Below are 23,246 nucleotides of genomic sequence, written 5' to 3'. Positions count from 1 at the left end.
GTTCCTGTTCCTTTCCCCTCCCTCCCTCCCCGGTTCCTGTTCCTTTCCCCTCCCTCCCTCCCCTGTTCCTGTTCCTTTCCCCTCCCTCCCTCCCCTGTTCCTTTCCCTCCTTCCCTCCCTTCCCGTTCCTTTCCTTTCCCCTCCCTCCCTCCCTCCCCTGTTCCTGTTCCTTCCCTCCCTCCCTCTCTCCCTCCCCTGTTCCTTTCTTCCCCCCCCCCCCCCCGTTCCTTTCCTTCCCTCCCTCCTTCCCCCCACCGTTCCTTTCCTTTTCTTCCCTCCCAACCTCCCCTGTTCCTTTCCTTCCTTCCCTCCCTCCCCCCTTTTTCCCTTCCGTTCCTTTCCCTCCCTCCCCTGTTCCTTTCCTTTCCTCCCCCTTTCCTTTCCTCCCCTCCCTCCCCTGTTCCTGTTACTGTCCCTTCCTTCGCCACAACTTTGTAGCAGCTAGAATAAAGCAGCACAGTCCCTTGTATACTCATGGACTTTGTGGGGAAGCACAAATGCCTTTGCTTGACATTGTACCCAGTGTTATGGTTGAGATTAATGCAAGGTTTGGGAAATGACATGTGTAAGCTTATATTCAACGACATAACACATAAATCTCCAATATATCAACTGCTAGATCGACCAGCATTTCTAAAACAGAAATGGTTTCTGTAATGTTAGCACCTACAAAATCAATGCCTATCCAATGGCTAAATCTTAATACAGTTCGAGAAATATGTGTGGTGAGGTAGGTTGCAGCACTTCAAAATTCTGCAGATTTGAGATGGTGATTCTCTGATTTTTGACTGTCTTCTTCCAGAGAAGTTGAGTATATGCCAAATGCTTTTCCACAGCAAGGAAGGATAAAATGTTCTGTCTTCAGTTTATCCCCACATACGAGTTGAAAAATGACAATAGCAACAATCACTGCTTAAACTTATATAACATCTTCCACATAATAGATCAAGTTCAAATTACAGCTGGGGACAAAGTAAACTTTCACTCCACACCTACTTTTCTCTAATTTTATTATGAATTGTATTAGCTATAATAGACTTCTACTTTAGGTGAAAATAAGATTTGTGCAATTTGCTACGACCTACATGGCTCGACTAAGTTTATTACTTAACTGAATGGACAGATTTAGATTTGAATATCAAAATGGAATAGTTCAAACTTTGTTTTTGTCAGCACTCATCATAGATCATCTATTCTTGGGAGGGGAGGCTGCTGTTGTTTCTTGTACACCAGTCTGTCCACCATTGCAGTTTTTAATTTAAAATCTGACAGGCACCAGCTCTGTGACATCGCAAGTAAACATGCATGGTATAGTCTCTACATCTTATAGAATGTTCATTTCTGGAAATGCATTTGTCATTTTAATGGATTGGATCCCAGAATAATTGTATGAAATAACAAAAAAAAAGCTACAACTCCTTGATCTTTATTTCTGGATAATTACCTATGTCCTTGAGGATTATTGTAAGGAACATATCTTTTTTATTTTCTATTGGACTGTGGTAAAATTAGTGACTGCAGCTAAAAGACATGTCTACTGGAACAGTGTGAGGGATATATACAATGTTGCAGTGTGCCATGAATTACAGATGGTGCTGAGGAGGAGTACTAGACCAAGGGAACTGCATGACAACATTTTAATTGGCTCCTGACTCGGTGACCAGTTTTATGAGAGTGTAGCAGAATAGGTCCTAGTCTGAAAGGAACAAAACCAAAAACCTCTTTCTCCTTTGTGTGGAAGATTCCAGTATTTTTCCCATATATATCTCTCTAGCCTGCTCTCTCTCTCTCTCTCTCTCTCTCTCTCTGAAAACCCCTGTCAAGAGGCAAAGGGGAAAATCAGTGTTAGAAACATTGAAAGGCAATCAGTGAACTAAAGACTGAAAGTACTTGAAGACCACCTCATGTCATCATCAAGAACTGAAAGGAATTTGAGAGACATTGATCAAAATCAACCCATCGAATCCTGTACTTTGTGTTTTGTGTGGATATAAGTAGGGGTAGTGTTTAGATCATAGAATTAGAAATTAGCAGTTTATATTTCTTTCTTTTGCCACTGGTTAATGACCAGTTTGTTTAATAAACGGTTATTTACTTATTAAGTTTACAAACCTGGTGCTTGTACTCTGTTAGCCTAAATTAAACAGTTAGGTGGGTTGATCAAACTTTTTCTCCTTTAATGTGGTTCGGGCAACAGTTTGATATTACAGTGCACTATCCCCAGTGAGTCGTGACATTTATAAACAATTTGTTTTTTCTGTGGTCCTTTACACTTCAGTGTTACTCATTGTTGCTCTCAACTTTTTGTCTGTATGCTTCACTAAATGACCATATTATTGTGTTTGTGGCTGTCTACTTGCCAGCTGCTGCCAAGGCTGTTGTTTAGTTGTGCTTGGCTTCAACCCAGTAGTTTCCTGCTTTCTGTCTCTCCCCCCCCCACCCTTTTGAATGAAGGAGTTACATTCACTATTTTCCAATCTAATGGAACCTTCCTCCAAATCTATGGAATTTTGGAAAATTTGAAACCAATGCTTGAACTATCTCACTAGCCACTTCTTTCAAGACCGAAGGATGAAGTCCATCAGGAGCTGAGACTTGTCAGCCCACAGCTCTAACAATTTTCTCAGTATCACTTCCCTGGTGATTGTAATTCTCCCCCTCCCCCAACATCCTGCCATATTCATTTTCAATAGGATCAGTGTTCACTTTTTAACTTTTTTTTTCTTTTTAAAATACCTTTAGAAAATCTTACTATCTATCTTTGTTTCTAGTTCGCTTCCTCCTATGCTCTAATTTTTTCCTTCCTTATCTATCTTTTGGTCATTCTTTGCTGTGTTTTATATTCTGTCCAATCTTCTGACCTGCCACCCATCTTTGTGCAATTGCATGCTTTTTCTTTGTTTGATACTATCTTTATTTTTTTTTAGTTAACCACGGATGGTGGACCCTCCCGTTGGAATGTGTACTCTGAGATATCCCCTTCAGTGTCTGCCACTGCATCTCCAAGGACCTATCCCTTAACCTAATTTCCCAGCTCACTTTGGCTGGTTGTGCTTTCATGCCCTCATAATTTCCCTTATTTAAATTTAAAGTACTAGTCTCAGACCATCTCTTCTCCCTCAAACTCAATGTAAAATGCAATCATATTATGGTTGCTGCTACCTAGAGGTGCCTTCACTGAGGTCATTAATTAATCCTATCTCATTGCACAATACCAGGTTGAGCATAACCTGCTCTCTGGTTCGTGCCAGAGCGTGCTGTTCTAAGAAACTATCCTGAAAGCATTGAGTTCCTCATCTAGGCTACCTTTGCCCATCTGACTTTCCCAGTCTATATGAAGATTAAACTCCCCAATGATTATCGCCATACCTTTCTGACAAGCTTTCATGATGTCTTCCTTTTTACCTCATTCTACCATACGGTTACCTTTCGGGGGGGCTTGTACACCGCTCCCACAAGTTACTTCCTGCCTTTATCATTTATCTTTACCCAAATAATTTCTACATCCTGGTTTCCTGAACTTGGGTCATCCCTCTCTATTGTGCTACCATCATTTAATTAATAGAGCCAGCGCTCCAACTTTTCCTAGTTTCCTATCCTGCCTAAATACCTTTCAATAACCAGGTCCCAATCTGTCATCCTGGTGCCATGTCTATGCTATCAATTAGTGCAAATAGAAATAAATAAGTACAATCAGTTCATTTGTTTTGTTTTGAATGCTACATGCATTCAGATATGGAGCCTTTAGTTTTGTCCTTTTTAGTATTTTTGTAACCTCTAGCCTTATCTGCTCTTAGATTTGTACTTTCTGTACTCTACCCCTTCCTGTCACAGTCTGTTTTTCGTTTCTCACATTAATACCTTTCTCTCTTGCCTTTTCTTGACTCTGATTTACCACATCTTCCCAAATTTGATCAGTTGCTCCCACTATTTAGTTTAAAACCCTCTCCATTTCCCTAACTATGTGGCTTGCCAGAACACTGGCTCCAGCTCAAGTCAGCTATAGACTGCTCGAACGGTACAGCCTCCACTTTCCCCACTACTGGTGTCAGTACCCCACGAACCAGAACTCATTTCACACCAGTCTTTGAGCCACATATTCATCTCTCTAATTTTATGTACCCTATGATATTTTGCACATGGCTCAGGTAAATTAAAAATTCAGATCCATTTAATCATTGTTCAAGAACAATAGCCACATTTGTGTGCCAAAATGCATTTAAATTTTAAGAATAATTGATAGATTTTTGGAGGCAGACGGGAAACCAAGTAATGGAAGAGAACAATGAAATTTAAGACTGATGTTGCAATGCTTGGATAAACCATCTGAACCATGAGGGTGTGCTTAGTCCTGCTTCACTATTTTGTTATTGGAGTGAACAGTATTGATCTCCAAAGTGTGCTTTATTGTGTAATGTTCTTTATTCAGAAAAATATCTCATTTTATTTTCCTAGTTGCAAATACTGAGTTAATTTCTCCCCCCTGCCCCCACACTTTCTCACCTTGCCCCCTCTCTTCAATTAGTGCTGGGACCGTGGCAGCTTTGTTACCTAACTCGAACAACGGTTCTCTATAAATGAGAGATAAACGTTAACGACAATACTCTCATTTTAAAGAAAGAATGGGTCTGAAGCCAGCCTGTACCTTTTTCTAAGATAGTTTTATTTCCAAGACTGCAGAGTAAATAGAGGCTATTCCAGTTCCCCCATTCCCCTTGTGCCCCAAACTGTCAGTGTGAACTAGTTTTTATACTCATGCAATGAATTCCTAATCCTTCCCCAATTGGGGATAGCAGCTCTTAATTACGAACTTAAAACATGTACTCTATTGCAGTACAAGTTCAACATTAACAGTGGGCAGAATCATCCCAGATTTGCCCTTAGTGCGGTAGCTGGCAGGGAAAAATTGCATTTTACCTACCAGTCACGATGGCGGGTTTGCACGCCATATCATCCCAATCCTGCCACGTTATTGATGCATTCCCAGGAAACACGCTGTTTCAATGGCGAGCGTGGTCTCATTCACCTGCCCGCCATCACTTCACCGCTTCATCACGCCAGGTGCTATATTGAAAGTCCAACCACACACACATCCCAGTGCTTCCAGGCCTTGACTACTGCAAGGAAGATGTCCACATACTGCTAGAAGACTGCAGCCCCCAGGTTTGGCGATGTGTCACTGGAATGCCTTTTGGATGCCATGGAGGCCTGCCACGATGTCCCCAACCCCCACTCTGGCACAGGATGGTCAACAGCATTACCAACTAGGTTTGGGAGGCTGTGGTAACGGTGGTCAGCTTCAGTGCCCTGCAAAAGACGACAGCCACCCAGTTTCATCACAGGATGAATGGTCTCATCCGTTCCGCTATGGTAACTCCCTCTTCTCATCGTTCTCAAACCCATCACACATCCACAGGGATCTCACACCTCAAGGGACAACACCACTAACTCTCACAGGCTCATATCCTCTTGAGCTCTCATCCTCATTCTTGTCCATGGTGCTGCACAACACAAACGCTCCATGTAGTGCCATGCGTCCTGCTCTCACTCCATCTGTTTTCATGCAGGCAAAGCCTGCTCATATCAGGGAGAGGTCCTAGACCGGGGTGGAGTGGCCCACATTAGAATCCTCACTCACTCTAAGGAGCGTGCCATCGTGCTGACTGGTGAGGATCTGGACTGTGCCTGCGGTGACGGTGAGATTGGTGGCGAACACCCACCAGAGGATCCTGCACCACATCATCCCTCAAAGCAACTGTGAGTGCTCCCTCTCTCCTGCTTTTGACTTGGCTGCCATGCACTACTTATCTCTACTTTGGTTCACAGGGAGCTCTGCCAAAGGACCAACACCCTCAGCCAGCCAGTTACTCAGCTCCATCCATGTCGTCATCTGCAGCCAAGAAGACTCCTCCAGTGAAGAGGTGGACTTCAGAGGGGTGTGTGCGCGCCCGTGGCAAGGCCTTGCACAGCCTCATGCAAGCACTCTGCCATGCACACAGATCCTCACACTCATCACAATGTCCAAAGCATTCTGAAAGCTGCCTACTGGGGTTGGCCTTCAGTTGTCCATCAGAGCTGACCTACTAGCTGCAACCTTTTTCCTTCGGGGATGTCCAGGTGAATGTGTATGTTCCCTTCCTTCCATAAAATCCGGCCCCCATCCACATGCACCTCCCCGACATCCTCCTTCCAACCCACAGGGTCCGTGTCTGCCTCCGGGTCCCCATCAACCATCCTCGTCGTCCCTTCTATCACTACCATCAAACCCTCACCCTCCCGTCTCGCTCTGCCCTCATTCATTATCATCCTTCCTCCATTTCTCACCCACCCTCAGTTCGCTCCCCAAGAGACAGGCATAGACCTATCCAACCCCTCACATGCACGTTCACCTGCACTTCCCTCCCCCCTGCTTAGTACCTCCTCCTTTCTGACTCCTCCTACCAACCTTACTACTTCCTCCATCCTTAATCCCTCCCCCACCCCCATCTTCCCCGGACATCCTCCCCTCTCTGCACCCCTTCTTGCCTCCGGACACCCTCTTCTCTCCGCACCACATCCCCTGCATCTTCCACACCCCTTACACCTACTTTCCCAATTGCTGTCTTCTCCCCTGTTCTCCCTACCCGGCCCCCAACACCTTCATTTCTCCCCCCACCCCGACACCTCTTCCTCTCCCAGCCAAGCTTAGCCCTTCCCATCCCACCGCCTGGACCGTCATCCGTTGTGAGCGTCAACGGTGACTATCCAACTTCATCCACTGCTTTGCAGCAGAGCCATGTTCATGAGAAACCACCCAGCATTCTATGGACATTCCTCCAGTGTGCTGTTCATGTCACACATCAGCATCTGCTCCTCAGATGTCCATGATGTGAGCAAAGCCCTGGCGGGTAAGTCTCAACTTCTGCACATCACAGTTGTCATGACATGTTCTACACCGGCATGCTTTCCCACTGATGTGGGCAGACAATCCAGTGGGGGGGACGATTCTGGCAGGTAGCCTAATAATGATATGCTGATGTATTACAGTGAGGTTTCTGATGTCCGATGGCAGAGAATGCGGCCCACCATCAGCAGGCTGAGTGGACGATCACGAACTGGTTTCACACCGTCATGAAACCAATCGTATCCTATTGTCCATTCACACCACTGAACCCGCCGGATGCCAGCAGGCATGGAAAATCCTGGCCAGTGAGTCCTTGCTGAATGTTTGATTTGTGGATGGGAGGGAAACACAGCCAAGCCCAATACTGTCCTTCCAACAAAGGCCCCCTAGATAGTGATCCGATAGGGGAACTAAGACTTGGGAGCAGAAAGTAAGCCAGATAATTCTGAGCACATGAGCTCATTGTAGTGTTTACCGCATTTCACCCCTGAGATAATTCTCGCCAGGTGTATGATCTTGGTCTATGTAGATTATATTATGATGCATTTACCTACTGAATTTCACAGGATGTGAATCATAGCAACATTGAATATGCTGAAGTAGAACTTGAGAAGTGAATGGACTCTTAAGCCTTGTTCGAGTCACAATCTGAGAATAAAGTAGCAACCTGAACACTGGTGCAGAAATACTGCTGTGTCATTACGGATTAATGGGAGCATAGAACTATGTTCAAGTATGATTTTTAATATCAGCTGCTTTGAGGCATGCAAGCATGATTTGGTAATGTGCTTCTTGGTTAAATACATTTTGGGTTGAAAGGATTTCCTGTTCAAGCACATTGTTTCTGGTGGATATTTACAAGCTTACCTGCATACATTTGTGCCCGAGTTTGTAGTACTGCTTGACCATGTAATCTGTTTATTGATCCAGTCGGTTTTCACACAGAATCATGCTAAACTAATCATTTTGCCAGGGTATGCTATATAAATGGTGGTTGGGGAATATTACAAAGGTAAATAAAAGGTTCTTTATGTTTGATGTTGTATCAACTTCAGATAATCTTTTGTAATTCATTCATAACTATCTATTACTTTTATTACTTTGAAGGTGAAAGTCATTACTTTTGTGCAAATATTTGATTTTTGCCTAAAAAGTGTAGCAGTGTGTTGAAGATATTCTACAGTAATCTGATGTGGATTTCTTTCTCTTCTCCTTTCTTGGCTTTGTCCTGATTTTCTTTTACTGCTGGGCCTGTGGGAATGTTCTATAACTGATGCAGCTGAACACTAGAGCTGATGATCCAGACATTGAGCCAATAGACAAGTGGCTCATGACACAAGGAATGGTGAGCTTTCACCACATTGATCTGCTGTACTCTACTAAACAACCTGCCTTACCACCAGCCCCCTTTAACCACACCTTTACTGATTCAACACTGCAAAGTAAAAGACCAGACAGATGAGCGTAACGTGCATAGATCTAAACCTATTTTATGTTGAAGATTGCGCTGTTGGAGAAGTACAGTACATGAATTGTATGTCTTCTATTCTTATACCAGTGATTATTGACTCTTCCAGTGGACAAGAAAGCTTGTCCTAATCTTGGAAATCACTCAATGTACATGAGTTTTACCAAATGGGAATTTCTTTTTCCTGTCTTTCCTCCATTTTCGGGTTCAGTTTTACAGTCTTGACATGCAAGAATTGAGAAGGAGACTTATTACAGTTTGTCACCCAGGGTCAGCATCAAGCGTTTCAAGGTTAAAGGTAGTACAGCCAACTACCAAGTCACTTTTCCTTTACCTTACTCCAACAATGTGTCTGAGCAATCCCTGCTTGAATCTTTCCACTTCCCAGACCTGCAATCCTTGTGGTCCCTATGGGGTAAGATTAATGCCTGAAACACAGCTTTGTGTTATTCATCCGTGCACATTAAGCACTAGGTTGAACTACCCAAACTCATTTCATGTAGAACCATTAAAACTGACAAACAAAGACTCTAATCTGTCTTTCTAGATATTTGGGAAAACCAATAAAAGTCAACAGTATGGTGCAGATGAGCCAACAGAAAATGCAGAGACATGGTACATTCTTGGGGGCGATGGGGGGAGGAGAGAATGTTCTTTGCCAGACTTTGTGTTTGGACATCTGGCACACTGTATTCTTTTTGTGCAGTAATTGCAATCATCATCTTCTGATTTAGGCTATGAATCAATTGGTCTTTTACTATACAGTTTGGAATGTATTTTAACAAGATTCCTTTTAACATAGTATTCATTAACTGTGTTACGCCTACTGATGGTCTAGGTCCTAGAAACAAATAAATAACTGATATTTTACATTATTACAATAATTAACAATATATTTCTCATTTTTGAGGAAGAATGCTATTTCTTGTATTTGATTGCAACCTATTTCAGTTTCTACTCCCTGGAACAGTGCCTGCAGATTGGAAGGTAGTAAATGTAACCCCACTATTTAAGAAAGGAAGGAGAGAGAAAACAGGGAACTACAGACCTGTTAGCCTGACATCATGTAGCAATTGCTACAATCAACAGTAAAAGTTGTGGTAATTGGGCACTTAGAAGATAACAGTAGGGTTGGGCAGAGTCGACGTGGATTTATGAAAGGGAAACCATATTTGACAAACCTGTTGGAGCTTTTTGAGGATGTTACTAGCAGGATAGATAACGGAGAACCAGTGGAGTGGATGTGATGTATTTGTATTTTCAGAAGGCTTTCGATAAGACCCCACACAAGAGGTTAGTAACCAAAATTAAAGCAGCTTTTTCTAAGACTTTTTCAGAAAATGATCCTCGAGACGAAAGAGCTATAATACTAAAAATCTTGAAACTACACCATGCACACTTCAGTGTACAGTTGTCCGTGAATTGAGACAAAATTTGCCTTATTGCAATGTTTCAGTATTATGGAAAAAATAAAGGAAATAGTGGAAAAGGAATTTCATGGGTATTTATTGTGCTACTTTTTGCACAACTTATTAAACTAATTTGTTTTTAAGATAAATGAGAATAAAGTTCTTGAATTTGAGATCTTTGTATATTTATTGCAGTCCAACACAACGGTCTGTCTCTTGAATTGCTGTTCATCTCCATGAGGATCAGATGATTAAAATCTTTGGAACAAAATCTATATTTTTTTTCTATGCATTACTATATATTCAAGTAGCCACAGTCAATGTTCAGTAATTCCATAATTGTTTATGGCATCATATTTGCAGAAAACTTCTGAATAACCCACCTCACTATAGAAAATTCTGACTTTACACACATTAGCTCCTAATTTGCTCACTTTTTTAACATCAATGCACTCTTTCTGTGAGCAAGAGCCTTACTGTTCCTCCATGCTTTGACTGACATTAGAAACTCACTTAATGGAGGTCAGAGAGTGCATTCCATGTACTTTCTCTGGCATGGTGTTCATGAGCCCTAAAAAGTTGTAACACCCATAACTCCTTTAGAACAGCACTTCTGATTGAATAACCTAATAACAAAGACTCTTATCTGCAACTCAGAGTATCAGACAGCCAAGAACTTGTCACATATTCAAGGCTTTGCCCTGGAAGAGAGCTACAAGCCAACACAAAGCACTGAGACAACTCTACAAAGCCCATCACTATATCCCCAGATCTCAGTAAACCACATGGACAAACTATCCTACCTCCTGATCAGTGTGCTGCTTCCAATATGATGGCAACCATATAAACCATATAAATACTGAGCAGCTTCTCAAAATATATGTACATTCGCTTTTTGTTTTGAAGAAAACTAACAAAGAAAGTGGCCATATAAAATGTTTTTTCCAATGTATCCCTCATTAAGGGTCGGCTTTATGTCTGTCCAAAAGATGCCATTCCTTGGTTCATGTGCATTCCATTTTCATGGCTGGTTTGTTTTTAATATGAATCCTGCTATTGCTGTTTTATATTTCTGTGAATTGTCTCTTTTATAGATCTTGAATTTTTGCACTCCCATTAAGTTTTTTTCTTTTTTTTGTTATGCTTACTTTATCTGGTTTGGTTTTCCCATTGCTGTGTAGATTCCTGTTGCACAGTCTCTTATGGACGACGTTGAAGAATGGCTCAGCACTGATGTGGTGAGGGGCTTTTTGCTTTTTTTTGGCTTTGTGTTTAAGTTCTCTCTCCACTTTTTTTTTCGCTTTTCCATCCCCCCCCCCCACCAACTTGTTGCATCAGGAATTAATACGTAGGAAGCTTCTAGTGAACTGTAACTTCTCCCTCCCTTACTCTTTGCACTTGGAAAAAAAAAGACTAAAACACTAGAATGTGCAATATATAAATTTATGATTTGAATTACACTCTGTTCTTTTTAAGTATTGGTTTGCAAAGGGATGTCCAGCCATTCGCTGGAATTTTGTCCAGCTATCCAAAGTGGGAGAGGACATCTGCCTGGTTGTCTGTGTTTATGAATATGCACGTGTGTGTGCATGTTTTGCTGGAACACAAGACACTTCTAGAGAATTAGACATTCAGAAGCCTTCCATGAGTGTTGCTGGTGTACCCCCTAAACATTAATACTGACTGTGACATAAGTTGAAGCTGCTATCATTGTGAGAGGGAGAAAGATTACAACACCCTAGCCCCAAACTGAGATCCTCGTGAAAATCTCTGTTTCTCCTCATTGCATCAACTGTTCAAAGACTGACTTTGACTAGTTCTAGACCCAATTAGATCGGTGTCCTAAAACAACTACTAAGGTATTTGTAACACATTCTGTTGAACATTTCTAAAATAAAAGGGATTTGTTGATTTTTTTTTAAATAGGGGGTGGTGGAAGAGAAAGAGGACTGCAGCAGTTCAAGAAGGCAGCTCACCACTACCTTCTCAAGGGCAGTTAGGGATGGGCAATAAATGCTGGCCCAGCCAGCAAAACCCACATCCCGTGAATGAATTAAAAATAATTATTGACAGTGATTGAGGCACAAACAGCATGCCAGAACAGTTTTTTGTTGCAAAGTGCACTGTGCTCCCACCTGATTTTATTGTATGAATCAGCACCACTGAACAAATCAAAAACATTATACAGTTCATTGAAGAAATTGGAATTTTAATTTGTTTTCCCAAAGTTAAAATTATTTTGTATATAAAAGTCCTGTTTATACATCAAGTCTTTAAAGCTGTTGATTGATAATTGTGCATGGTGGTTGAGCAATATGGTTGTTTCAAAAAGATGAACAGAGGCTTGAGGTGCTGGCGTAATCTTATCAGAGACTTTATCTGATCTGAGATGTATTGTGTTTTTATACCTTTAGAACTGGAGCCACTAATGGTCAGAAAATGGTTCGGATTTCAGCTGTTAGGGGTTGGGAGCTAGAATGGACTGTAGCACCCCAGGGTTATGGATCAGAGAGGGCTTCTGCTCCTGACTCCTATCCTTTGAATCCTGGAAAGTGCATTTGTGTGCAAGTTTATTGAAAGTAGGACCTGATTCAAGTCTAATGCATTCCATGATGAAATAGCCAATTGATATTTATTTTATGGATTGAGGTACTGGAAGGCTCTTGATGCCTGTGGAATTGTACCATAGGCAGTCATACCATGGGGATATAGAGATTGGGGAAATGGATTCTGAAAAAAAAATTACAACAAAATGTGTACATTGAGCTGGTAATCATGTGAGCTAAACCAAGGGGTTGTTAATTCCCAGGGATAAGCCAGTGTTCCCAGAATAAGTCCAACTACCTCATTTTATTGTTGGCGTATCTTCAGAATGATTCATGCTGTTGCAGTCTGGTTCATTCTAAAAGAGTAGGTGTGCTAAAACAGATTTTAAATCTTGTATAGCTCATTCTATAATCCATTCTTTGTCTGAGGTAATGCATACTGAAATTCTTATTCTAATTAGATTTATTAAATATTAATTCTAATCAGGATGAAGTTGCGACTCCTCTTGTAAATTGGTTACACACTTTGGGGCAGGAGGGAAAGTGAAGAGTAAGAGCATGTTTGCAATCTTGTTCAGAGGAGTAATATTTTATAGATCTCTCCCAGGTGATGTGTCACAAGGAAAGTACCCACTAATTATTTTTTAAATAAATGGGCATTTTGTTTAAGCCCCTTTTTTTTTGCCCGGCCATGCACCCATGGTGACTTAATGGAACCAAATTGTGCATGACCTGTGTGGGAACTTTCAGGTTGCTGAGACGGAACATTGATGCCAATAATTAGAGATTAGATCACTGGTAATGGCACCATAAAGTGATGAGTTGTACCTTTGACCTCTTCCCTTTTACTCCCATTCATTCTGGGCTACCATCATCCTCCACTAAGTTCCAAATTCCAGACAAGCTGTTGTAGGGGAATCCTTAGTGCGGATTGGGTGCATCTCTGTTGGGGATTGGGGGACGGCATCATGGGGAGGGAGAAGGAAAACATGTGGGCAATTTCATAAGGCTGTTCTTGCAAGTGTCTCTTAGGGTATCCTGCACATATTTTACCCCATCAGAATGGTTCCAGAAATGAGGGGTTACGTTTAAATTGATAGACTGAAGAAGCTGGTCTTGTTCTCCTGAGCAGAAAAGGCTAAGAGGAGACTTTATGTAGCTACTTAGAATCATAAAGGGTTTAGATAAAGGAAATAAAGAAACATTTCCAATAAAGGAAATAGAGAAAACTTTCCAATGTTTGAAGGGTCGATAACCAGAGAGCACAAATTAGTGATCAACACAACAACCAGAGGCAGCATGAGGAAAAAACATTTTTACACAACAAGTGGTTAGGATTTGAATGCATTGCCTGCTGAGGGTGGTTGATACAGATTCAGTAGCAGCCTTAAAAAGGGAATTGGATAAATACTTGAAGGAGAGAAAATTGCAGGGATGTGAAGAAAGAGCAGCACAGTAAGAGTAACTAAATAGCCTTTTGAAAACACTGACACAGACTGATTAGGCCAAATGATTGTATTCCCGTAGACTGATAATGGATTATATCTGTAATCTTGCTGAAGACCTAAAACTGGCTTGGGAACAAGCTGCCTACCTGCTTTCTTCCCACAGGAAGTATTTAGCCTGAGAGGAAATCTTAAGGAGCAAAATAGGGCAATATGTCCACAAAACGTAGACAAGTGTGAAATAATTAATGGCAGAACTGAACAATGGAATTCAAGGTGATAAAATGCTATTTGTGTTGAATCAGTTTTGTTTATGGTATACCTTTGCTCGTTCTTGTATTTCTTCACAGAATGAGCCAAGAGGTTTGTGTACCTAGATTTGATTTGCTAGTTCCCATTGGTGCCCTAGAATAATTTGCATCCCAACTTATTTTTTAATTTAATTCACTCTCCCTATTTCATGGCTATTTTGTTTTTTGAACAAAAATCCTTCAAGTCTTATCACTCCTACATAATTTAACATTCAAAAAATATCTGAGTGTTGCTGTGTACACCCTGGATTTTAATAATGACTGATATAAATTGTATATGCCATCATTGTCTGTGTGTGAGGAAAAGTATTAGAACACCCTCACCTGAATCTGAGATCTAAATGAAAACTTCTGTTTCTCCTTTATTGCATCAGTTGTTCACAGACTCGCATTGATTAATCATTGACGTAATTAGACTGATATTTCAAAACTGTTGTTGGAGTATTTGCAACACATTCCGTTGAAAGTTTCTAATATAAAGGGATTTGCTGATTTTATTTTTTTAACTGGGGGGTGATAGATAAGAGACTCATGATTGGCAGTGAATGAGGCATAGAAATAGCTTATGTTGCTGCTTGCTACCCCGCAGCTGCAAAGCACAAAAACACTGGAATATTAACCTTCCCTGGAGTGAAAAAGCAATTTGGAATGATGAGTCTGGTTTAAAAATGAATTCTATCCATAATGATCCAAACAAAATACAGTATTTAACTGAACTTCTGATCTTTTCTCGCTCTGTTTGATCGTGGAAATGTCATTAGTGAAATTTCTCCAATCTTTGGTTAGGCCTCATGCTCTTATTCAGCGGGGTTGTGCAGGACTGTGATACGGATTGTACTCCAACAGTGTGGCTTTGTCTTTTTGGACAGGAGAAAATAACATTGTAAATTACATTCAGATTTACCCTTTGGTTTCCAAAAGCAGAAGCTTTCAATATTTAATCTCTTTTTTAAAAAAAAAAAGTGGCTACAAGTTTGTGTTGTCTAAAGACTGCTTGCATTGGCATGCATGCTTTTGTGAGTTGTTTTGAATCACTTGGTAATACATTATTTAGAGAATATATGTAAAAACATTGTTAGGGTGAAAGTAATAGAAGATAATCTACTGAAATATTTTTAAAAACTTATTGCTATGGAGCTTTTCCTACAAGAGTAATTGTTCTGTTTCAACTTTTTGAGGGAAGATCAGTAGAAGTTAAACTGAAATGTTCTAGATTTGTCTAATTTTATTATCCATGAGATATTCTCTAGCTGTGGGAATGCCAGCTACAGGTGTTATAAAGACTTTTTTTTAATTTCAGAGAGGAGATGATGCAGAAGAAGGAGTAACAAGTGAAGGTAAGTTGCTTATCAGGTACCTTAAGCTGTAGTTTGCAGTATGTTTTAGATCCGATTTTAATGTAATTAACCTCACATAGTGTTAGTGTGTACATTCAGGATTTCTTATCATATTGTCTGTTCATAAACCCTAGAAATAATCAGTGAGGGCAGAGAGATTGGAGCACCAACGTGCTGCTCTGGTGATTCTCCACAGAGGTGAGTTCACAGGCTTGGCTGTGCCATTGGCAAAAAGGCTAAACAGAGACAACACATTCTCAAAGGGAAGGAAAATTGACAGGTGAGTCTCACTGAGCGACTCTCCCATGCTCTCTTGCAGCTGCTTTGAGTGGCAGTGGTGTGGGAGCAGGTCAGCTGCCCATGTTCTCACCAAGGGTTGATGCATGACTACAGGTTGAACCAAAAAAGAACCAACTGTCTTTAAGAGCACATCAAATCTTACATGGATTTTATATATGTACTTTTTTTTTCCAGAATTTGATAAATTTTTGGAAGACAGAGCAAAAGCAGCAGAGAGAGTCCCAAATCTGCCTTCCCCTCCCTCCAGCAACTCCACTCCTCCACCAGTGCCTGCTGAAAATGTTAAGAAACTGAACCGTTCCAAGGATACTCTCTTTGCTTTATAACTGACATGCGTGTATTTTTTGGGTGTATGTATGTGCGTGCGGTTTACCTGTTATTGGGCAGGGTGCTGCTGTATCAGTTTGCTAAGGCTTCTCAATACGTGGCTGGTGATGCACTTGAGTTTTGTACATTTCCTTTTATTTCCCAGCCCCACCCCACCCCGCCAAGTAATTCATAAACTTCCTCCTTGGTGTGTGCTATTCAGTTTAAAACTTGAGTTTTTAACCACTGGCTTTTGCCATTCTCCACATAATAATGCATTATACACATATATAGCTGGACTTGTAACATGTCCCTGCAGTTCATAATTAAGGAATGGTTTAGACTCACTACCTCCTAAAACAATACTAGCCCAAAGGACCCTACTTTCTGGTTAACCTGTATCTTGACAAAGGGAATTAAAACAATTGTCCATTTTGGCATTATTACAAAGTGTTCATTCTTAAAATGATAACATTTCAGCAAGTGTGCTTTTTAAACAAAAAAAAAATTTCCAGATAAACTAGTTTCTTTGAACCAGAGTTCAGTTCTGTTGAGACATAGCACCTTATACAATGCAATAGGCATCATATAAATTTTCTGTATTATGAGAAATTAGCAAGTTTATTCTAAACTATATTTTATTGCTGAACTATATTAATTGTTTTGCATTATATGTGTAACACTAAAATGCAATGTGTTTCAGCTAGAACTGCATTGGAAATGTGCACTAAATCTAGGATGAACCCTGGTGTAGCCAAGAGAAGATACTGATTGTTGCACAAGCATCTGGTTGTGTGTGCTTTATATGAAGCTAAGCGGTTAACATGACTATTTCTGAAGTGTAGGCTTGTTTTATTTTAGTTATATCCTAATATATTGGTGTGTGAGAACATTTGTCCTACCTAGGAGCAGTGTTTTTCCTGGAACCTCTGTTGAAACAACTCATCAATAATTAAGAAACATGTCTGTGAAACAGGATAATCATTTACACAATGAGGCTTCACTGAGATATAGTCCCACCTCCTTAAAGTCAGGCCTATGTGAATCCTGATATTTGTTTCAGGTTTGTTGGTAGGGGAGGAGACAAATTGCAGGTCTTGTACCACTTTCACCTTCAAGTTTGGGTTGTATGCAAGTACCATTTTCACCTTCAAGTTTGGGTTGTATGCAAGTAAGGGAGGCCATCTATTCTATCCAGCTCATTCTTCCGTTGAAACCTAGAACCCTACTGCCACAGCATCTAACTGTCTCTTGAATGATGATTTCAGAGTTTTGTCCTCCATTTCCCTATCTGAAAGATTATTTCAAATATTAATCCAGCTAACTGATTCCTGAACCTACATTTACCATCTTGTATCCCTGTCTCTTTGTCCTAAAGTTGTGCTCCAGATTTGCCTTCTCTATTTTCTGTAAGAACCCTTCTCATTTGCAATTTTACAAGGATGGAGAGTCTGAGTACTAGAATCGATTTTTTTTTTTGAAGTTCAGTGCTTTAGCTCTTCCAGCTGTACATTTATCCCTTGATGCAGATGGAAGATTGGAGCATTCATTACGTCATCTTGCTATTGATGCTGGCCCGTTTCAGCTTTTCAGTTTGTATCGCAGTAAAGGTACCTGTGTGCAGCTAAAAGCTGGTGATTAGATATTCATATTATCAGTAGTGTTTCAGTAAAAGTTAAAGATGGGTATGAATTTTTTCTGATCTTCCCCTTGGAACTGTGAAAAAACACCGTGCAATTAGAAATTTTATCCTTCTCAAACATAGGTTGCCTCTACTGAATTTTTTGAACTGTAAAGCAAAAGGGTGAAATAATTTTCATTAATAATGGAATGAAGTAAAAGTTCTACATTAGTGTATTGGCTGATTTTCACCCACCACTCCCACAGTGTATTGGTAGGAGTGCCCTAAATAAAGTCAGCTGACAACACTGGATGCTCCCATTAGTGGTTGAGACCTACAGACATCTAGGCCCTAAGCTCTGGAATTCTCTTCCTAAGCCTATCCCTCTACCCTCCTATACGAACCTCTTTGAAACTTGTCAAATTATATTCACCTGACCTGATGTGTCATCCTTTGGCTTAGTGTCAATTTTTGTCGTCTTATACTACTCCTAGGTATGTTTTCCCACATTGAAGGAGCTATGAAAATGCAAGTTGTTTATTCTAATGAATAACACTACCTCTGGCATTTGAATGTGTTTTCTGGAAAAATCCATTAAATTTTTATTCTACATTCTTTATCTAAAGTGCTAGAACATTTTCAATTTTAGGCCTTTACCCCTTTCCCCTTCTCCTCACCCACTCCCTCCCCCACAATGCATCCAGGTTTTAAGTCTAGGAAGTCACTTAACATAGGTGTTTTTACATTTAGTGTTTCCATAGCTCAGATTGTGGGAGAATAACGTTCATGTGGTGAAATAATTCAACGGTGCAACTTCACGCACACACCTCCATGCCAACTGCATCTGCTAGACCTGTATTTACATTAACCTGTTTGTTCACAATAGAATACTGACTTGACCCACTCCACTGTCTTATTCCTTGTCCTGGCGTGTGGGTAAAGAACAGTCCATAATTCTTCCCACAAATGACATAGTGCTGCATTTAATGTGATTTAATCAATTTTTATCCACAATTAGGTTTACTAAATACTTCATCAAGATAATGAGCTGTGGGAACATTAAAAGCCTAACCTTTACAGTGTTATAATTTTGAAAAGTTGACTTCTTCGTGAAACTTTTGACAAGTTAAAATCCAAAACAAAAAAACAGCCGGTTCTGGACATCCAAAGTAAAAGCATTCAGCAGCAGCACTCAGCAGCAGATCAAACAACATCTGCTAAGAGAAAGAGTTAACATTTCTGATGAAAGGTCATCAAAATGTTATCTTTCTTTCATTTACAGATGCAGCCTGCCCTGCTGAAGCAGTCCAGCATTTTCTATTTTTATTTGAACTATTTTAAATGTTACATTTATTACTTTACACATTCTGAAGCTCTAACTATTCTACACTACAAGAGTATCCCAAACACCAAACAATACAAAGTAAAACAAAAATAATTCAGTCTCATCTATTGAGTTTGCACCCTAATATAGAGATGCACAAATTTGTGCAGTTGTGTGATGAAAGTGTCTGTCTTGCACTACTATTAAATTATATGTATCTGTGTATGGTTAGGGTTGCCATCTGTATGTTATACATGGTTAGGTAGTTAGTTGTATTCTCCTTTTTGTAATGAAGTATCAATTTGTGAATCTTTCACAGCATAATTGCTAAATTTAATAATAAAAATAAATACTTTTTTTCCTCTTGATCAGTGCTCTGACCCATAAAGAACTGTTGTAAGACTGACGAAATGTAGTTATGTCTAAATCGCTGGTCATTTTGTTTTCTGTAGCTGAAGTACCAGTGTTTCGGGTACTGGTCTATTGTTGGACACTATGGCTGTTAAATTAGTATTGTGTTGAGTTTTCAGATCTATTTTACCATAGAAATACAAACTCTAAGGTGGGATATGTGGTTACTTATATTAAGCACCTTTTATAATCTATAAGGAAATATGTAGAGAAGTTGAGATTTCTTTACAAAGCTGTTCCCAATTAAACTGCCAAAGTAACATTAATGGGCTTTGTTGGTAGAAGCTGTTTGTTGCTTACCAGACTCAAAAGATGTACTTTGCTCAGCTTTTTGTACATTCCATTTTAAGACATATGGCTGATATAACTTCTAGAATAGGGGTCAAAGCTAATAAAATAGAAGAAGGAATCCCCACGGTGATGTGTGAATATCCAGATCTGTTAAACTGAGACTTCGGACATGTTTTGAATAGTGCAGTTTCTTACCTCCCAGCTACAAGTTTGCTCCATCTCTCAGTTTTGCTGAGGGATAATTTAGAAACTTTGTTTCTCCCCCCTTTCCAAGTGAGTGGGATAGACTAAACTGGCTTGGGATGGAAAATCCACTCTCTTGGTTTGTGAATTAAGTGCTGAATCACTTGAAGCTGCCCAGGAGCTTGAAAAGAAATCTAGTTCCTTCCTATAACATTACATCACTAAGGTAATTGGTGTAGCAAGAAAAAACTGGAAAAACAGCCCTGCAGATCCAGATAAGAGTATTATACCACCTTGGAGGAATGTTGTTCAAATGTGTATAAAAGGGTTAGCAACTGTTAATATGAATATTAATGTACAGTTCAATGGATTTATTGTAAAAAGATACTTTCAGTAACAGAAATTCTGATACTTTGATAAGTAGACAATGTGTTGGTAGTATAAAGTATGTATAATTTGATAACCTGCCAAACATGTTAATGTAACAAAAATAAAAGAGATGTGTACATGCAATTAGCAGCAATAGAATTGAAATGTAATATTTCTTATTGTCGGGTAGCATGGTGTGTAATAATGACACTTATAGCATTAAACTCTTTTTGATCAACGATGTTTGGTAACACCTATCTGATCATCTCAAACAGTGTAGTAACTATTAATGACCTCAAGCAAATGCAATTAACTTTGCCTCCTTGACTAGCCCCTCTAGGTGTTGCCACTTGCATCATAGCAGAAAAGTCCTTCTGATTTGCAAATCACTTCAATTATGTGCTTGTTAAAGGAATGGTCAAAAGTGTGAGCATTTTGTAACAGCAAAATTGTATTTTTTCAGATCTTCATGAGTGTGCAGTGGTGAGTTTTCTATACCAGCCTTTCAGCTTGGAAAACTAGTTGGATCTTTTGGAGTTTTCTTTCATTTTGATTTGTTGAGACACATATATTTTGAGTTGGTACCCTTTTATTCATTAAATCTATTGTAAATTCACAGCTACTGTTAAGATATAAGGATTATGGATGCTGCAAAAAATGATTGGGTCTCTATACTAAACATTGGTATAAAAAAAGTATTTTAAATGTAATGAACAGAATGTGGGATAAACATTGTAAATATGGGACTAAACTGTTCACTTGGGTCTTATGACTTACTTACAAAACAAACAAACACCAGTATCAAAAATTAGTTCTACTGTTCTTTTATAACCTAACTTGGAAATGCTGCCCAACAAGAGAATATTGTTCTTGAGCTTGGAATGAAAAATTTTGTTTCATACTGGGTAGCATATTTTTCTTTCTCTTCTGGATCTTTGTGGCAGAGGAGCACAGTGGGGCAGAAGGTGGATACCTATTCAAAATAGTCACAAGGCCATAACACAATCTTTCATTACATGGTTAACCTGCTCCTACCCCGCCACCCAGTAAAATAAAAACACCACTTGGATTCTAGGTGAGGCAGGTAGAAATGTTAGCTGATATGGGTATTTTTTTCCCTTAATTTGAGGTTAGTTGGGCAGGGCGTTGTTAAGGGAGTTCTAAACTTGATTGGATTCATTGAGAGTATTTGTTAGTACAGAATTCCCAGGGAGAATGGGGTTCTCAGATGTCTAAAATCAACACTTTCCCTCCTCCCAACTGTTGCTTTGGATATTATGTCTGATCATACTTTTAATTGAACAAAATGTTATCCAACTGCAAACTGTTCTTTTTCATATTTTGTAAAACAATTACTTTTTTTTAAAATGTGGGGTAACAAATATAAAACACTGCAATATTTAATAAATAAAAATGTATAAATGCACAATACCTAAATATAAAGTTCTGATATGTTATTCCACTTGTTTGGTTATATTCAGAAGAGGGTGAGAAGGAGCCATACACTGCAGTGTATAATTACCTCCCCAATCTCACCTTCCCCCTTCCCCTATAAGACTACAGTATTAACTTGACTCACCTCGCCACCTCCTTTCCCTCCCCAGCACAATGTATAAAAATTATTCTGGTCACAATTAGATCAGACATGACCTTATGGAATGGCAGAGCAGGTTTGAGGAGCCAAATGGTCTACTTGTACTCCTATTTCTTGTGTTCTTAAGTTCTCCCTGTGGCATTTAGTGCATGCTCACTGACTCCATGTGTAATCCTGATTTTTATGATGAAGCTTAAAATTTATAGATGGTTTTTACGTGCAGTTTTTCCCTATTTTAAGAGGATTGCCTTTTTAATCATTCAGAATGGGAAATAAACCTGTTCTAGTACAGGGTGTAGATCTGGATAAATCTGATCCCTTGGTGGTTGACCTGTGCAAGGATTGTCAAGCTATCAACAGTTTTTTTTAAAAATTCAAGAAAATTAATTATCATTCTCGAGTTTCTACTTATAGTAGATTAAAAGGGGAAGAGGATGAATTAAAGAATGAACTTTATTTTAGGTCCAGGATCTCGTTTGTTACAAGTAAGATTCATGATTATAATTGCAATTCAATGGTGGGTTGGTACTGCAGGGGAGTGATTACTTTGTAAAGGCTTGTTAAACATATAACCAACTCAAAATTATGCAGCTTAACAGTGTGACCTCTTCAATTACATTCATATAACACTATACATAACCTTGTAGGCTGTAACCTCTGTATGTTAGTCAGTCAGCACAGGAATATAGTTTAATATTTATTTATGAACGTTTTGGCTTTTTTTGGGATTTTGATTCCACATAATGAGAATATATTTCATATATATATATATATATATTTGGCCATAACCTGGTATTTCACTAATTTGTGTTTCTGCACAGACTTGTGAATTATGTTACATTGTGTAAAAATTGTATGAATGCGTGGTTTGTACTGAATTGTCACTACTGTTTAAATTCTGTAGTGCTTGATTCTTGCATGTAATGTTATAAATAAACACTACTCGTGTGTGTGTGTACCTGTTGTTTTTTTGCCCGAGTATTCTGTTCATTGCTTAATTGTGGCACATACTTATGGTTAGAGTTGTTGAATTGTATTCTAAATTAGATGATTGAAGTTTGAATCTGGGAGTTAGCATATATTGAAACTTTGCTGCTTCATTCAGAAAGTTTCAATGATGCCTTCAGTGTAAGGTACTGGGTTAAGCATGAGAGAGAGGAAAAAAGCATCTAATGTACATACTGCAAGCACCTTTTGACTGCATTGTTTAATTTGTCGCAAAGGAGTATAATGGGCTAAATGGCTTCCTCTGCTATAAATTTACTCCAGAAAACCAATAAAGATGCCAGCACGATGATAGTTTTAGAAAGACGAATTGGAGAGGGATTCTGTTTAGTAGTGGTATTCTCTACCACCTCTGGCCACTTTACCTTCCTCTGGAAGGCAGTGACTTATCCTAGAATATAGTTCCAAAGACAACCACCAAACCTCAATTACCTTGCCCAGCT

The 23,246-nt window shown here is 39.5% G+C and overlaps 1 protein-coding gene across 7 annotated transcripts in view; it reads left to right on the top strand.

Moving 5' to 3' along the window:
- Window positions 1–22,756, top strand: part of tom1l2 (target of myb1 like 2 membrane trafficking protein) — an 83,638-nt gene extending 60,882 nt beyond the window's left edge. Inside the window, exons 13-17 of one of the 7 annotated variants that reach the window (XR_005945274.1) lie at window positions 8,163–8,228; window positions 10,942–10,998; window positions 15,363–15,399; window positions 15,534–15,679; window positions 15,874–16,004. Coding sequence is in view for 6 of the 7 variants with exons in the window: in XM_041206041.1 (XP_041061975.1) it covers window positions 8,163–8,228; window positions 10,942–10,998; window positions 15,363–15,399; window positions 15,874–16,025 (312 nt within the window). In the remaining variant the exon portion in view is untranslated. Of the gene's footprint in view, window positions 1–8,162; window positions 8,229–10,941; window positions 10,999–15,362; window positions 15,400–15,533; window positions 15,680–15,873 lie in introns of all 7 variants that reach the window. The other 6 variants (XM_041206043.1, XM_041206041.1, XM_041206045.1 and 3 more) reach the window with 6 other exon arrangements.
- Window positions 22,757–23,246: the final 490 nt, after the last annotated feature.

This window comes from Carcharodon carcharias, chromosome 15, assembly GCF_017639515.1.
Source record: "Carcharodon carcharias isolate sCarCar2 chromosome 15, sCarCar2.pri, whole genome shotgun sequence".
In the NCBI taxonomy this organism is placed as follows: Eukaryota; Metazoa; Chordata; class Chondrichthyes; order Lamniformes; family Lamnidae; genus Carcharodon; species Carcharodon carcharias.
Note: the sequence above shows the minus strand (reverse complement) of the source record. Positions and strands in the feature narration are given on the sequence as shown.